At 45.6% G+C, this 18,072-nt stretch overlaps 1 protein-coding gene across 3 annotated transcripts; it reads left to right on the forward strand.

Moving 5' to 3' along the window:
* The first annotated feature begins 910 nt into the window (after window positions 1-910).
* Window positions 911-14,485, forward strand: LOC116957259 (somatotropin). 3 transcript variants are annotated; one of them, XM_032979315.2, is made up of 5 exons: window positions 911-1,048; window positions 2,646-2,803; window positions 5,876-6,001; window positions 10,280-10,411; window positions 13,026-14,485. In XM_032979315.2, exons 1-5 carry the CDS (start codon window positions 1,039-1,041, stop codon window positions 13,209-13,211), a joined length of 612 nt encoding a protein of 203 aa, XP_032835206.1. In that variant the 5' UTR covers window positions 911-1,038; the 3' UTR covers window positions 13,212-14,485. The 3 variants fall into 3 exon arrangements, with proteins under 3 accessions (XP_032835206.1, XP_032835209.1, XP_075908978.1); XM_032979318.2 differs by having other exon boundaries at window positions 5,879-6,001; XM_076052863.1 differs by lacking the exon at window positions 911-1,048 and adding an exon at window positions 1,690-2,168.
* The last annotated feature ends 3,587 nt before the right edge of the window (window positions 14,486-18,072 follow it).

The following is an 18,072-nucleotide window of genomic DNA, read 5'->3' on the forward strand; positions in this document are numbered from 1 at the left end:
GCGCAACAACAAAAAATTTGAATCACATTCACTCACCTTGCTGATGTTTAAAGTATGGCTTTAAAAGGCACGTCACGTCATTGGGTAGCTACGCACGTAGGTGCCGCATACATGAGGCGGCTTATTTACACGCGCTCTGCGTATTTGTGAATGTAACAGGGGAAGAGCCCGATTGCCGTTCGGTCGCTGTAAGCCACGCGTCGTCTTGGTTAACGAAATGCGTGCACCGGGCCAACTGATTGACACCGAATCTCGACCGTGACGTCATTATTCCCAACTCGGCAAGGGTCATCTGGAAAAAAAGGTGGGGAAAAAATGGACAGCATTTTTTTCAATACACCACACACACACACACAATTACGTAAGATAAGGATGTCATTGTAAATGTCCAAAAGCAATTTTACGCATGGTCAACAATGCCACGCATGTACTGGGTTAAGGTAAAATGCCTTGCAATTACACCTTATTACGCTTAGAATTCGTATTTCTGGATGAATGAATGGATTGAATGAAACGCCTGTCCGTATTTATATCGCGGTGAAAAACCCAACAAGACAAACCGCGTCTATTTTGCACAACCGAACACTGCGGAATAGGAATAAAAACCCCACCACATACTCTGAAAAATACTTTTTAGTGCAATGCAAAACCTGCACAGCAGAGCAACGTGCACGCCCGGACGTACGACGAGCATGGAAGACGCTCTCAGTTATCAACCATGCATGAGCCGCGGTGCCCGTGAAAACAAAAACACGTTTGCTTGAATAAAGGCATTGCCCTTCACAATGTTTCCACGAAACGGTGGAGGTAACGTAAATATTGCGCCTGCGACCCTGCGAATATTCAACAGCCCTCGCACCCTTTATAACAGGCCGACGTTGGCCCTCTTGGCTTTAGAAGGCACCGTGGTTTCCTCAAAGTGTGTAGCAGCCAGTGTTTGGACTTGGGATATTGTTTTTGCCTGTTTTGTCAGAAGCTCAGACACTCTGTTGCCAAAAGCCAACTTTTTGTTATAAGACTACATTTTTAACTTCTACAATGAAAGGAGGTACTGAATGCCCCCCACCCCCTCTCTGCGGATATGGGTCGACAGTAATAGTCTGCGTGGGCTATTGTACATATACGTTGTGTGCGTCTGTGTATGTGTCTTTGTCTTTGTGCGCCAAGCTTTATAGATGCTTTCTAACCGGTCCTGAACCGGTCCTGGGCCTCCCCTAAGTTTACTCAGCCTCAAATGAGTACTTGGTGTGGTGTGTAATCATCGCCACTTGGGAAACAAAGGCGAGCGGGCGTGGTGCTGGCCACCCACCCCCTGATGTGCCTTGCCGGCCTTCATAGGTGCTCACCAACAGCGCTTGCCCCAAAAGTCTATTCAAGCTCTTAGGGGTATTTGTCTTGTGTGTGTACACGTGCCTCTACAGTATATGTTTGTACGTGGCTTCATTTAGTGAATGTAAAAGAAACAGCGTGACGCTTGTAAATGTTATCATTTGCCGTGATTAAATTGCAGTAGCCGCCACAGATACCTCAGATATATATATGACGTGGTTATCATTACCCATACGATGTAATGACGTTACATTTCAACGTGTCTATTAAATAACCAGTTACACGGTCACGTGTAATCGCACGTGGACGTTCAACGTGTGATCGCACGTGAACGTGTCCGTTGATAGCGAATTCGCAATTTGCGTATTTTCCGTTTATTAATTATTGACGGATGAACAAACTGCCAGGTCGTGGCAAAACAAAGTCTGCAATTTTCGCTTGAGTTCTAACACAATTGCCGTTTTACAATGAGGACGAAGCAACAGCGAAATATATCAGTGTTCCCAATTTATATTATTGTTCAGAATAAGTGCCATTTAATCCTATTTTAAAAAAAGAACATTGTTGTTTTAGGAATATAGGTTCAACCGGTACAAACGTATCCATCCCGTCTTCCAAAATCGCCAGTATTTTGTATTGTATCGAATTCATAAATCTCTCAAGCTATCAAAAATAACGTACACGTGGCATGTGCATCAAATTACAGGCAGTTATAATCAGGACGTAAGCGTAAAATAATAACGCGTAATTCGGTAAGATAGTCTATACTAAATTCATGAGGATACATTTCGATTCGAGGAAGCCGAGTTATTTACCCTATTCTTCCTAACGGAGACTCGGTGAGGGTTTGCACACGAACGCGTGTGCGTGTTTGTGGGAGACAAAGGCCGGCCTGACGTGTTGTTGGCCACCCATCCCCTCGTGTGCCGTTCCGGCCTTCATAGGTGATCCTCGCTAGCAGCATTTGCCCCAACGGTTTGTTCTGGCTATACGGGGGATCTTTGTCTTTTTGTGCGTCTTCACCGTTCGTGGCGGCACACAATACGCGTTTATTGCCAGACTAAATCTGCGAAATTAGTTTGGACATTGTCACTGCAGCGCGCATGCACGTGTGCTTCATTGGTCTTTACGCGGCAGTCGCCCGCAATTAACTCTGCACCAGATGGCACCAACATCTGGGCCTTTGGGAGCAGGGGCGGGGGAGCCGACGATTGAGGCTGGAGAGTGTTTTTGAAGAAGACTGCGTTGGAATTGTCGAGCGCGTTTCATCACAGCGCGCCCTCGTTTGTCGCGTCTTTTTTCTCGTGCACGCCCAGGCTCTCTCGCGCAGCTGCTGCTCGTCATGTCGGTGCTGGCCAGAGACGCGTGGGGTCGCCCTGCCGCGCGGGACAATGATCCTCTCCGTGACCTCAACCTGGCCATCCCCATAGCCGAGTTCGTCTACCACCTGTCCAGCCAAGCGTACGCCGAGCTGGTAGGCGAACCTCGGCGAAATACCGCTACTGCTCTTCACCCATCACCGCCGAGAGACCGCCACGTTCCGTTGGGAGATCCGGGAAACGGGAGGGCGCTGTCGAGGGTACTTAACTTTTCGGCAGACCCACCCACAACCGAACATGAATGTGACACATTTACAGCAGTGGGCTTGTTGACACGATATGTATTATGCCAATTCCCCCCCCTCCAACCATTTTCTGTGATTGGCAAGTCACATTAACGGAGTTTTTTGGGGGGGTTACCAAAGTGAGCGGATAGATTGCGTATTGCTGTGCCGGGAAAATAATAACTCCGTTCATCGTGTCCAAGGTCAAAACCTCAACAATCCTTAAAACCTATTGCTGTTAAATATTTTACACAGCTAAACAAATACCAAATACGCAGGCCTATATATCTCTTGACTTAAAGCTTTCGTGACTGCAGGAATTCATATTCTTTGGGTCTTTCGGTAAAGCCACGTAGATAGAAAAAATAATAAAAAATATCACGACGTTTCGATCGCAACGCAAGCAATCACCTGATGACGATTGCTTGCGTTGCGATCGAAACGTCGTGATATATTTATTTTTTCTATCTACGTGGCTTTACCGAAAGAACCAAAGAATATCTATATATATCGTTCAAGCAATAGTTGCAATATAATACCGTACTTGCTATTTAATAAATAATACGTGCCATTACCGGTACTATTTCATTGCATATTCGGAATACCCTGAAATAAGTGAGGCTCGGTTAATGCCGGCTTATTGTTGCTGCTTTAGTTTTTTATTGTACTGTTACAGCTTTGGCACGCGCTCACCTGCTTGCAAAGAACGCAATCGATGCGCTTGCTGTATCTTTCAGATTTCGAGAGCGGGGGGGGGGGGGGGGGCTCTCCCATTTCTTCCCACCTTGGGGAGCCCAGATAATTAGGAAAGGCGCTGCCCCTGGAAGATATAATAAGCGCGGGGGGGGGGGGGTGGGGGGAGGTGGTTTCTGCGATTGGTCCCGATGCAACCCAATCAGTTTCGGCGATGAACAGAGGCAGCTCTTGAGCATTGCTGCTTTGCATTTATATACGCAGTGATGCGGCGCTGGAATGTCCATTAAAATGTAGGCTAATTGCCCCTGAGGGTGCGATGCCATTTTCTGAACGCGTCGATCTCGGTGCGAAGCTCCAATTTTGCAGGGATTCTCTGAGATCCACCGCTGCATGTGCGGACTTAACAATTAGCATTTTTAAATACTGCACCGGCGTGTATAATAACTAGCAGCCTGCACCTGCTTTTGAAGTGACCGTCCCTCCGTCCAGTGAGCCAGCAATTTTTTGTTTGTTGTCGACATGTATATATAATATACCAGTGTATGAAAGGACCCGTCGTTGAACGACGATCCGAACCCATCCCCAAAGTCTCTACCTCCTCACCCCTCAGGACCCCTCCCCCCCACGCGCCCCCCCAACCCGCACTTCCCTCGAAACCCCCCCCCTTACCCACCCACGTGCCGTTACCTGCACGCCCCCCTCCCATCTGCGCGCTGGACGGTTTTTTTTTTCCTCCAGCCAGCGAGAAGAGCGTGTCGATGGGTGGCGCGTAGCCAGGCAGGCAGCCAGCCAGCAAAACTTGTTTTTAAATCACAGATTAATATAAGTAAGTACCGTGTGTGACTAGCCGAGGGTGGAGTGGTGGCGCAGTAGTTATCGCCACGCACCTCCGATTAGCACGGTTGGATACGTACGGTGCGAAGGAACTTCAACATACATGCACTGTACAGTATGTCGATTCCTAGATAACGTCAGTGTCGCGTTAAATCTAATTTGGTTCTGCTCCCACCGCCCCCCCCCCCCCCCTTGAATAACCCCTGATAACCAGCATGGGAACGTGAAATGACAAAAGGGCTGTAAATTTGTATTATTAGCATCATTATATAATGCGGATCTACTCCTCATTCATAAACGAAATTATCAAAGTTTACAGATGCAGGATCGTTATCAATGAGTCTGGAGACAAATGATTTCACGACATCAGTGTGCATTTTACGCATTGTTGTAATACCGACCGTATGCAACATAACCTTTTTGCCCTTCTACGTTTAGAAGTACATTATCCAAGGAATAAAATGATGTGTGTGTTATATAATCCTTCACAAAAGTCGCATTCCACAGAGTCCATACCTCGTGGCTGAACAAAAGGCCGTGTGAGTTTCCTTAGATATTGTAAGTCAGGGTTAGGCGTAAGGCGAATGATAAACTAACTCTGACAGCCATGCAGTTTGCCTCGTGCCAGTACAAATCTGCCTGTGTAATGGTCAGTGGGCACATTGATAGCAGCTGATGTTAGCGAGGTCAGCTCGGCTAAGGTTAGGGTAGAGCTCGAGTAAGAATACTACTATTATATTCTTAGCTCTTTCGGTAAAGTCACGTTGAAGGGAAACAATAAAATAATGAAATATATATAAAACAATAAAAATTCTCACGACGTTTCGACCATAACACAAAACGGTCGTCACACCTGATGACGTGTGACGACCGTTTTGTGTTATGGTCGAAACGTCGTGAGAATTTTTATTGTTTTATATATATTTTATTATTTTATTGTTTCCCTTCAACGTGACTTTACCGAAAGAGCTAAGAATATGAATTACTGCAGTCACGAAAGCTTTAAATCAAAAGAATACTACTCTTCAGAATTAAATAATGTTTTTTTTGTGGGTGGCGCTGAGACAAAACTGATTGGCTCACTGCTGTACGTCCTTGTTGACCTGAGTTCAATTCCCAGCTCAGTTTAAAATTAGCGGCGAGTGATGTCTGAACTGGTCCAGGACTCCCGCTTCTCCAACCTGCGTTGAGCAGTGTGTGGTGAAGTATGGTCAAACATCTCCCACGATATACACGGTGTGGTGAGATCTTCATCCAACAGTACATTGAATCAAAGGGCTGTTCATTCGTTTTCTTCTTAAACATTACTTTTACGATGGTGGCCACAATTGAATGCGACTGCGTCTGAAGACGGACGACGATGAAGGTGACGATGATGATGCTGATTGACTCCGTTGTATTTCCTGACGTCAGCAGGAGAAGCCCTACCACGGAGAGCCCCCACGCGTGGCACCTTGGAGTCCCCCCAACGTGGTGATGTCGTGTCACCCAGCCAGCTGGCAGGCGCCCAGCAAGAAGGACGAGGTCCTACATAAGACGGTGTGTGAGCGAGTTGCACCGCTAATTTCTGGAGTTCTAGCACGCACGCAGAAGCGAGTGGCGACGCACACCCGGAGTAGTCCCCACAAACACCAGCGCTGAGGTTCTGACGCAGCGCCGCTTTTGCGATATAATGCACAGTGTAAAAAAACATGATTGCAATTCGTGTGTTTATTTAAAGTCAACCGCGGTCAAGGTGATTTCCTTCTCAAATGAGCGTTAAAACAGGTGCTCATGTCATCTTTACAGCCCTGAGCCAATGGTGTAAATTCCATGCTCATATAACGGAGGTGAGTCGATCCATAGGACGACTTTTGTTGACTTCGCCACAAATTAGTGCGTTATTTTAGCGACCTCGGATTGATGATGGGCAATCACCCCCTCCCAAACCAAGCCAGGGATTTCAACTCGCAAACCATCCGATTGCGAGCCCCTCACTCTACCTCGCCGAGCCACGTGGCCGGTTAACGCGGCTAACTCAGCGCAAATACTTCTACTGCGGAGTGTCTGGACACTCACAGATGAGATGACAATGGGCGTAGTTCATTCATCTTGTAAGGTCGTGAGCGTTGAGGGTGCGGGAGACAATGACCTTATGAGCTGAACGTCCCCCATCTTTGGCTGCCTCGGCTGACCTTCCAAGCTGCGCATTTGCGCAACCTTTCGGAGATGATGAACGTTAGGCGCATTCTCAGGAGTCCGTTCATGGCGCGGACTGCGCGCTTTAATTTAATATGGCTTTATTTGTGACGTTTCATCCATCATGAGCCGCCTCTAAAAATATAAATAATTAGGTTTCTCCCCCCCCCGGATCACAATGGCTAACGAGGTAAGGTTGTTTTTTTTTCTCAATTAAATCTAATTGAGAAGGAAATCAATAGCCATGAAGTTTATCCAATTCGGAGAGGATATCCGTTACAGACCAAAACTTCAATTCGGATGGAAAAAAGAAACATACCTCTAAGTCTAATTAACGTAATGAAAATCCATTTCATATTGAAAGCCGAGCTCTCAAAGCACATGTAAACACATCATACGTCTCCTACGCCTAATGCGGCCTATGCAGCTGGTGTTGATAGATTCGTTGACGAAAAGCAAAAAAAAATCATATCGTCCAATTATCACGCAGATTATCGTGGTACCTAAAGCTCAAAGAGCGATGAAATAAAGAGAAGACTGATCGTGACCTTTGACTGCATTGGAGAGATCACGACGATTATTTACAGTTGAAAAATTTCATCGTTCTCGAGTGAGCGCCAATCGCGGCTCCACGTTGCATAAAACGCAACCAAATTCTTTTTTTGGGGGGGGGGGGGGGTGAGTGGGGTAGTAGCTTGTTGTTTACTTTTACTCCATGTATTGAAGCAGAATATTTATTTAGGCTGCAGGAGGAGGAATCCCCATGAGCTTATGCAGCTCTTTTTCACAGATATCCATCATGGGCGGGGTTCGCAATTTACCACAACAACAATCACCAATCCATACAAAAAGTCACTAAATATTAATATATAATAAATAATGATATTAGTCCAATTTTATCAAGCTTGGGCAAGGCAGTAAAAAGAACAGCAAAACAGTCCCAGACCACACCAAGATTACACACAGTGCCTCAATAATACGGCGCATTCACATTAAACTATCGATACACATTGACTTAAAGCTTTCGTGACTGCAGGAAAGGAAACAATAACAATAAAAGAATAAAAATGAAAAGTTTTTTTCTCTATCTACGTGACTTTACCGAAAGACCCAAAGAATATCGATACACAGTTAAGGATTCAATTAACAAATCACATTTGCAAATGTGGCTCTGTCCAGAGACTAATCTTCTGCCTCGCTTAGAACACGCGCGCGCGCGCACTGAGATCTCAATGTTAATGTGATTCGGCTCTATTAACGCTGAACAGCGTTAGTTGCTCAGCGCGTCACGCGACACGTGTTTGGCAATCATCGGGCGCGTGCAGCGTAGAAACGAGGCAATTTGTATCTGAATGTGGTATAAGCAAGTTAATTGGTGAATGTGGAAGGACGTAGCGTGGTTGCCAGGGTGGTGGTGGGGGAGGGGGGGAGGTTGATCGCGTAGAACTGGAGTTTGGGAAGACCTGCTCGAGGCTGTCTTGCCTTTTGCCGTGCGAATTCGTGGTGGCGGAGCGTAAATTGCGCGTCGCACGGACGTTATTTGCAATCACCGTGCCGGGGGTGGGGGTGGCGGGCGGCGATCGTCTGACACAGGACCTTGGGGTGGTGCAGATGCACTGCATTTCGCAGGCACGTGACACGGGGCCCGATCAAAATTGGTGATGATTCACGAGGAACGGACAAAGCCGCCCTTTGTTGGGAATCTGAATATGTATTTATTACTGGAGGAATCCGATGAGCTACACCGCAATTTTTTTCACAGATGTCTAGTAAGAGGCCGGGTCAGAACGTTACAACCGACGATACAAAAACACGATACGAGTGCAAAGTTTAGGAAAGGTAAGCAAATCACTTAGAAATATAGATAAATAAAATGTAATACTTTTTCTTACCAGGTAAAGCCCACTAAGCTATTAGATTTTTTTTAAAGCGACCTGGTCACAAATGATATCTCAACAAAGTGGATTATCAGGTGGAAGTTTAAAGCAACCAAATAATCTAAATCATCTACATGCATGATTCTAAATGTGGAGGTGGGGGTGGGGGGAAACAACCAGAGGACCCGGTGACATAAAATCCACGCGACCACGGGGAGAACATACAAACTCGAAATATACAGCAGACGTTATGGTCTGGATCGAACCCCCCCCTCCGATCTCTTTCATGCCAGGCGAGGGAGATAACATCAGACAGCCGAGCCCAATTGGTGTTTGGTGGAGCCACGCTCGGTGTCACAAGGGCAGTGCGCTAAACGTGCGGAATGCAAAACAAAATCTGAGCCACCCCGATCGGCTCTCTTCATCTTGCAAGTCGCGGCGAAATAAATAGGCGCGCGTTCAATGTTCACTTTTGTACGTAGCGCGCTTGATAAGACGGCTGAAAAAAAGGCAAACTTCGCAAAAGGGCGTTTGCATAAATATGTACGGGCTTGTACGCACGGCAACATTTAGCAGAGTCACATCAGGTAAATGGGTTTAAACAATGAGTTGGTGTTGGTTACTTTGCTGCGTCGGCTGTGGTACAAAAGCACACGTAACAACAACAATCTCAACACATTCATCAATAACACTTTGCCTATTGTATATATATATTTTACTTTAAGGCTATAGTGTTATTGGCTAATCAATGTGTTGAGATTTCATGAGACTGACCGCAGCACGCAGGAGCCAGGTAATACACTTGAAATAATGAATTCTGAAGCAATGTATTCAATCATCATCTGAGTACATTAATACGACCAATTGTTAATGAACTTTCAGAGCAGTTCCCACAGCACTGACGCTGAATGCCTTACCATCACCAGCCATAATGCCCATCCAAGTCATGGGGAAAACAAACACATTATAGGCTGCGTCGGCAGTAGTGCACAAGTACAATTAAGGACGAAAAAAAACCTCTGTCTACTCGTAATATTTCGGGTGTTATGGCCCATCGTCTCGGTGTATGTGCTCCGAAGAAGGGCCATTGCCCGAAACGTCGCCGATCACGACTCGTTTGAAGGCAGCGTCGTCGACGAGTATGCCGAGTGTCGGTGAGCGTGCGTGGCGATTTCTGGGATTTCACGCACCGCACCTGTGAAACCGGTACCCGTCACCGTCATCAACAACCATGGGTCAATCCACTGCTGGATGAAGGCTTTCTTTAAGCCACTACCACCACCACCAAAAACACCGATGAAGATCTCGCAAATATATTTGATAAAAAAAAAAATAATTGGAGCCGAAGAATATTTTCATTTCATTTACTTCTCACTCCCGATATATCCAAGATATTTTCACGTAGCTGAAAGGTGGGAAGTGTGTGTGTGGGGAGCGTTGGTGTAGCAGTTAGCACGCTGCGCTACGAACCTGGTGACCCGAGTTCGATTCCTGCTCACGGCCAACACCTAGTGGCGGTTATGTGAGTCGGTCTTGGGCCTCCCCTAGGTCGACTCAGCCTCAAATGAGCAGCTGATGGAGGTGTGTGAAAAGATACATCGCGGTAGTCGGGCGTCGTTCTGGCCACCCACCCCCTGGTGCAACCGTGTCAGCCTTCACAGGCGCTCGCTAACTGCGCTTGCAACAACAGTCTGTGAAGGCTATACGGACGAGGGGGGATCTTTTGTCTTTGGTGTGTTCGTGCGCGCGCACGCCGCCACAGGACGACGAGCTGCTGCGCATATCTCTGGAGGTGCTGGAGTCGTGGAGCGGGGTGTTCCTGCGGACCCACGCCATCCCGCTCGCCAAGCAGCTCGCCGCGATGCAGCGCCTGCTACAGGACGGCGTTGCCACGGTACGCGTTCATCCATCCCTCCGTTCATTCCTCTTTATTTTTTATTTTTTTATTGAACAAGAGCCCGGCACGAGAGCGCGCGGGGGGCTAAGGGGAGGGGGCTGGTACAGATGTTACGCGGACGAAAGCCCGAGGCCAGGTGCTCACTGGGCAGGAGAGAGGGAGGGTGGTTGGGCCCTCTGCCCTACATATGTAGGGACAATGATCGGGATCGTGGTATTTTTTATAGTAGAAGGTGAGGGAAAGGAGAAGGGGGGGGAGGACCATCCATCCATCCATTCATTCATTCATTCTTCTTTGCGCACCAACAGGCATCATCGTCAATATCAGCCTGGTCAATTCACTGCTGCGTGAACGTCTCCACAAAACCACTGTAATCTCTTACGGTCCTGCGATGTGAAGATGATATTATGATTAATTATTATTATTATTAGGTAAGGCCCACTGAGCTATGCTGTACAGCTCTTTCTTCAGAAGCGACCTGGCCACAAATGATAGCTCAACGGAGTCGATAGCTTATCACGCGGACACCCAAGTGTGGAGGGAAAAACAAGCGGGACCCGCATAAAAAATCCGCGCAAACCCCGGGTAGAACATGCATACCAGGCGAGGTAGTTAACATCTCGCCCCTCTTTAGCGGCTGCACTCAAGTCAATGCCGTCGCTCCATCTCCTTGCTGGTCGTGTCCTTTCGGATGCGCTCCGTTCCTTGGCTGCCACTCCAGCGTTGTCATCATTTTTGTTGTTGTTGAAGTGAAGAAGAAGTCGTGGACATTCGACGACTATGCGTTACTTAAACATCGGAAGTGCGGTCGTGGTTATCGGGTTGCTCCTAATGTTACGTGGCAACGTGGTGGAGAGCGGTGGGTAGTGGTGGGGGGGGGCTTTATCATTTTAGATGTGTTAAAAATAATGGCGAACATTTCCTTGCAAATTGCAAATTGAAACCAGACCAATTTCCGTGCTGGACACGAGAAGATGTTTTACATTTTGTTTAGGAAAATAACCCGAACCCTCCCCTTAGGGTTGAGGATCAGCGGAGGGACAACGCCGTTCGTTTATGGTGCAATTTGTATGCGGGGACGGGGGGGGAGACGCGTGATCTTTGCCAACTCTGGTGCCAATGCAATGCAACATTACATTTTAGAACAGGCAACATCCTTAAGAAATGCGATGCATTTACACGCCTCCAATTCCAGGGCAGAAAAAATGTTTGGTACTTCAAACTAAAACATAATTGTCTATTGGATTACAAAAAAAAATACGTGACAAAAGGCATAATGATCTAATGTGCCTTTTCTGAGATGGGTAGACTTTTAAAGTGTTATTTTAAAAATGGAATTGACCTTCCAGCATTCAGAATTTCGTGGTACACACTTAGAGTAATTTCTCCATTATAGCGACACGCTCTTTCCGAAAGAGTAATGATAAAATAAAATAAAAACATGAGATGTCACTGGGGAAAGATATTGAGTGTTGTTGCAGCTGTGACAGGAGAAATTTTATTCTCAAATCAACAACGAACCTCAGGATCTATATCGATACTGTCATTGGTGGTGGGCACTGTACAAATGATTCTGGCGCCTCGAGATCTGTTGTGAAAGGCAACTTATAAGTGCTTATTATGAATGGTTCCCTGATAAGTACGCTGAAGCTATTCATTTAAATGTTCTAAAATGATAATTATAAATGTATACTTTGTACAACATCCAAAATATAGATGTACCCCTTTGTGGGTCAATTTGAACCAGCTATGGACGTCACATTTTATTTAGACAAATCCATGCATTATAAGAATTGATGCAATTAATCTCTGTTCTTTTTCATATCACTGCAACATACATAACCGAGGACGATAATTACGATGATGATATCAAGTGACAATCGAGAAAACAAACTATTAAACTAAAACTGTAAACTAATTTTTTAATTGTACCAGGCAAGGCCCACTGAGCCATGTAGCTCTTTTTCAGAAGCGACCTGGCCACAAACGGCAGCTCAACAACGTGGCTTCGCAGGTGGAAATATATAGCAGCCAAATACTTTAAACAAATGTTTTTAAACGCTTGGCTAGCCATTGAACAAAACGGTCACTGCATCGCGCGCGTTCAGACGTGCTTCTGCAGCCGTCTGGAGCGCTCTCCTTTCCGATATTAGGAGACCACCGGAGATCTGCAACTTTTAGTTAATCGAGATTGAAAACTCATTTCTTTGCAATTGCTTTTTGTCTAGTTTGTTGTCTTTCCCCCGCACGTCCGGTTAGCACGGTTGGCTACGCACGGTGTGAAAAGAAGTTCAAACCTTGTGTCCGGAATAGAGGTTTTTTTGGGTTAGATCGCGTACATTTAAAAGTGTCGTTAAATCCTCCACCACCCGACACAGCCACTCGGTAAGCTTTGTCACGTCAACAAAACGTGCCAATTCGTTACGAGTTCTGCACACCGGTGTTTTGGAGAGTAAACCACCAACGTTTACAATTTGACTGGGTTTACTCAACCGACACACAATCCACTCCAAACAAAAAAAAACCCCACCTCTATTATGGATAACATCGCTCGCGAAAGCCCCCTACATGAAAAAAAACGTAACTTTGTGTTCGTTGGCTCCCCCTGCAGATGAGCGAGGGCAGGAAGCCCGCCCTGGAGTTCACCTCTGTCGGGGCGCTGCCCCCGGTCGACGAGAGCCTCCTACGCAATCACCGGCAGGACCTGCTCAGCTGCTTCAAGAACGATGCACACCGAGTGGTCACCTACCTCAAGGTCATAAAGTGCCGACGCTTCCATGACTGCAGCAAGCCCTGAAGCTCTCGCAAAGGGCAGCTGAGCGATGTTATACGTACGAGGAACGGGGTGGAACGTGGCTTCTGACTTGTACCAGATTGTTGTGTTTTTTTTTATTGTTTGTTTGTTTTGGAGGAGAAGGGGATGTGAACTAGACCCGCTTCGTCAATTGCGTGAAGGTTTGCCGCCGATATTAATCCGGTTCATCCCTCTGCTTTGATTTGGGAAGGTGCTTTACGCTCGTTGCTTTTAAAATAATAATCTGGGACGACTAAGAAGCCACGTTTAGTCTATTCTATAACCAAGCCATCATCGCACCATTTGCACTATCGCTTTACTTTCTTTACAGGGGAACGGAGTGGGGGGGGGTCTATGTATGCATCTCGACACACTTTCGCTAATGTTAATTGCATAAAGTGAGTGGGGGTTTTCTCTGCATTGAGTGGTCACAAAGGTACAAGGACATTGGTCACCATTGAGTAAAACAAGTATACGTTGAAGGAAACATTTTTAGTGGAAAAAATATTCATCTTTTTTGGCGAAAGTACGTCTCTTTTGGTTGTTGTTTTCCTTACGCAACTCTGTTCAACACGCAAAATTTTAGCAGCCGGTTGAAAATCCGAGTGCGGCTTTCCGGGTTGGGCCACGCGCTGAGCGTTGCTTCTCTGAAGCTTTCGCCACTGCACTGCTGCGGCTGGCCATCGTCAGGGGATTGCGTGCGAAGATGGACTACGGGAGAGTGTTTGCTGAGTAAGAGTGAGAGAAGAAAAGGCATTTATCGATGTGCAACGCCAACCCGACAAAAACCACGCTCGGCTTACGTAACTCATCAATCATAATGACATTAATGAAAAGATAGAAAGTAATTTTATCGAGGTGAAATTCGGTTTTACCAAAGCACATTAAACACCATACTTTGGTCATAAATGATGCAAACAGCACATTTGTTGGAGTGTTGATCTCATTGCTAATCTGGACCGATATCTTAGGTTTACAACATTTGCCCTGTGTGGTGGTTTGCTAACTGAGCAGTTTTTTTTTCGTTCTCTCGGTCTTTTAAAGCAAAGCTTCACTTTTGAAACGACTCATTGGCAAACCAGTGCATTGCGCGTCCAATGGAGGCTCGCGAGTGATTAGAATGTGTGCTTATCGTGGCTATCGCAAACTTTGCCTGCGCTTATCCTGTCCTTATCCAAAACTTCATGTGAACACAAGCCCAGCTCTTCTCAGTAGATGTATATAATGTACCGAACTATATTAAAAAAAAAATTGTTATAAAACGATACTCTTTTATTTCATTCATTCATATGTTGTATTTTACTGACGTGTCAATCAATGTGTTTGTATCTCCTAATTATTTTTACTGAACACACAAAGCAAGTCCAGGCTTCACCACGGGTCAGTTTGGCAGTACAAAGCGATGGGATTATTGTTGTAAATATTTAAAGATGGCAACACGAGCGATCAACTATTCAAAGAACGTCAATTGCTACCGGTAGGGAGTTACAGTTTTTATTTTACTTGAAACGGTGGTGATTTTATAATCTTTTAATACCAAACAATCGTTTATAACTGCCAACACAAGTGGGATTGGACAGGACACGTCACTAGAAGAGGCTATCGCCAACGGTCCGATACTGATGATGGACTGGCAGCCGAAGGAAGGAACACCCCTGAGAGGTGAAACAACGTGGAGATGAAGCAATCAGATCAGCCCATGTGCAACAGCTAGATGGATTCCTACTTTTATGAGACTGAGGGGTTGGCAACGACCGAAGAAGGCCTTCACCCAGTAGTGGATACAGTATAACTGATGATGATCTGATCCGACTGGATTTAATAAAAAAATAAATTTAACCTTTTTTTTTTTTAGCCAGGTAAGCCTCACAAGTTTTCTGCATATTCTTGGTTCTTTCGGTAAAGTCGAAACGTCGTGAGAATTTTATTGTTTTATATTTTTATTATTTTATTGTTTCCCTTCTACGTGACTTTACCGAAAGAACCAATAATATTAATCCCTGCAGTCACGAAAGCTTTAAATCAAAAGTTTTCTGCAGTTAGGGGGCGATGCTGCTATGCGTAATCCAAATTGAGTAATTTTGCAAGTATTTTCACCCCATCATTCGCATGTTTGGCCAACACCAGTAACACTGTTTTCCTTAGTTGTGTGTATGCTGATCCTCTTTCGCAAAATACGTAGCCAACCGTGCTAATTGGGGGGGTGCGTATTTCACAAAGCTGATCAGCCACAAGAGGAAGCCGGAGAACCCAGAGAAAACCCAAGCAGAACCGGGGAGAAACGTTACACACTCCACACATAAAGGTGCCCGAGTCAGAAATCGAACCCAGGCTCCTGCTGCTGTGGAGCACGAGTGTCATTGCCCACTGCGCCTTCCTACTGCCCTTAGAGGTGGCAATAGGTCTTCTTGGGCAGTATGAGGAAATATTGCCAATGAATGGCTGATCTATCCTTGCCTTCGGTGGTCCTACGTGGCACTCCCCACAACTATAAATGAGGCCCGTTTGAGGACCAATACGAGGATCATTCAGCCGTACTGACTGCTGCGGCAAATCCTGTGAGAAGAGCACCTTGGGCTGATCAGCATTCTGTGGTTCGCTCAAAAGCCAAATCAATTGGCATATTTGCCCACGTGACAACTTGATTTGATTGGTTCTGTCGGGTGATGGTGGTGGAGGGGTTATATTATGAATGATGATATTGGTGGCGAAAGCCTACGTATAAGACGCGACTTCGTGTAAAGGGAAGGATTTTTTGTTACATCATTCTACCGCACTAAAGTCCATTTCGTACATGGTGAAAATTGATGGGGGGGGGATATTTCCCTGGCTCTGCTTCAGTATATATATTTTTTATCCCTGGAACTGCAATTTCAGTTATCATCCTCAAGGAGGATACACGTGCAGTATCTCGCCCAGATTAAAGATGTTGAATTGACCGTTGCCAAGGCAGCGTCAGATTACTACACGTAGTGGAGACTGATTGTGGGCGAACTGTGAGGTGGTTGAGATACGTAAGTAAAAGCCATGGATTCATGAATCCGTCTGTGCGGAGCCTTGAGTGTTACCGCCCCCCCCCCCCCCTGCTATGCGTGGGTGGGGGTTTTCTTGTAAAGTCACTGATGCTGGATGAAATCTTCCTCATGGGGGTCGTTTGACCATACATCTCCACACTGATCAGTGTGGCTTGGTGAAGGGTCGCAAGGCCAGGGGAAGGCACCCAAGACCAGGTTCAGATGTCGCTCATCACGTGGTTTGGTTAGTGAACTCTGGTTAGTGGGTTAATCGTGCAAGTGTCCAAACTGCTGCAACACCACTCCCCCTCGCCCCCCACCCCCCACTTGTGGTGGGTTAAAGTCGTCTTTTGTCAACGAATGAGTAGCCACAGTACTAAAATGTCACCAAGTGTCATTATCACATGACAGGATGCACTACCGATGTCAGAAATGTCTCGTTGACTGGGCCAGTCAAATTCTTCGCATTTTCTGCAAAGCTTTCTGTATGGGGGCACAACTTTTGAAAAGAGACAACTGTTCTCGGACTGCAAAAGTCTCCTCAGGTTGCTTTGTGCATAACATTCTGCTCTGCACCAAATTCAATTTAGCAAATGGCACAATACATCGTAATTCTTACTTTTTTTACGTCTGCAAAAATGCGGGCTTCAATGCCATCGCTGTGGTTTCGACTTTAAGAAGAATTCAGTGACTTTGCGGTCGTATTTGGTGAGGCAATATTTGTGGAGAATGATTGTGCATTCGAGTAATCTTTCTGTTTAAAAATAGGGAAACGTTAACCTCTGAACCCTTCGACATATCTCAATCTGATAATAGAATTGTCACAGCATAAAATTGCGATTTTTTTTACATTTTGCATAATGCAGACTTTGTAAAAGAGCGGTATTTAGCTGAAATAATTATTTTAAAAAACTACAAAAAACCAACTTCTATTTTGTACTAACATGCCTTTTTGCACAGCAAACGCAAATTCTTTACGCCATTCAACTAATGTTTTGGCTTTTAGGAATTACAATAGATGAGTCAAAAAGCACCTGCAATGCACAAATACGTTATGTTAGGAATTTGGTCTAATCGTTGCTAGTTACCTATTGCATGCACTCCGCTTCAAGGCTATGTTATTCCAAAGCTCGCATCTCTCCACACTTCTTTGTACACCCTTCAGCTTTCCTTCCGTTCACAATGCCAGAGTCAATGCATTTCATACATAATGTCACATTTTCTGATTAAAAACCCTCTTCTTTCCGCACATTGGGACATAGCTTTTCATAAGTTCGGTATTCCATATATATAAAAAAACACTCCCAACCTGCTCTTTACCCGCCTCCCTATTTCATCACTTCGATCTCTGCCTTCAGCAATTCATACACTTGCCCTAGATATACATATATTAACCAGCGGGGGATAGATTATGGCTGACGATGATTGATGATGCTGAGCGAACGTACTAAATATATACTGCAATGAAACGGATATCGTGGTAGCTTTGCGAGTCTCAAAAATAGATGCCGAATCGAGACGCATAGTGTTACACAGGATAAGTCCATAGTAAGCAAGAACAACAGCGTCGGCCTCCTGGGACGTGAATATTAAATGAAAGGTGCATGCACATTTAATGAGATTTCGTCTGAAATACACCGAATGTGTCGTACCGCTGGTATAGGTCATCATTTGCCACAACTGTGGAAAGGTGATGTCCATCATATGGCATCTTTCATGATGGGCAGAGGGGAAAACACACAAAGCCTTCGAAGTTCAAAGCCAGCGAGTGTAAGCTGATGTCAGTGGAAAGTACAATACCTGCAGGAACTTGGCTATTCCGATTCAACGTCACCGCTCCGATTTAATGA

This window comes from Petromyzon marinus, chromosome 3 (assembly GCF_048934315.1).
Source record: "Petromyzon marinus isolate PM22_M1 ecotype Great Lakes invasive population chromosome 3, UKy_Petmar_22M1.pri1.0, whole genome shotgun sequence".
In the NCBI taxonomy this organism is placed as follows: Eukaryota; Metazoa; Chordata; class Hyperoartia; order Petromyzontiformes; family Petromyzontidae; genus Petromyzon; species Petromyzon marinus.

What these genes read in the sequence shown, in the direction of transcription:
- LOC116957259 (XM_032979315.2), top strand. An exon ending in ACGAGGTCCTACATAAGACG is followed by an intron (nt 6,002 to 10,279) that starts GTGTGTGAGCGA and finishes ACGCCGCCACAG; the next exon opens with GACGACGAGCTGCTGCGCAT. An exon ending in TACAGGACGGCGTTGCCACG is followed by an intron (nt 10,412 to 13,025) that starts GTACGCGTTCAT and finishes CTCCCCCTGCAG; the next exon opens with ATGAGCGAGGGCAGGAAGCC.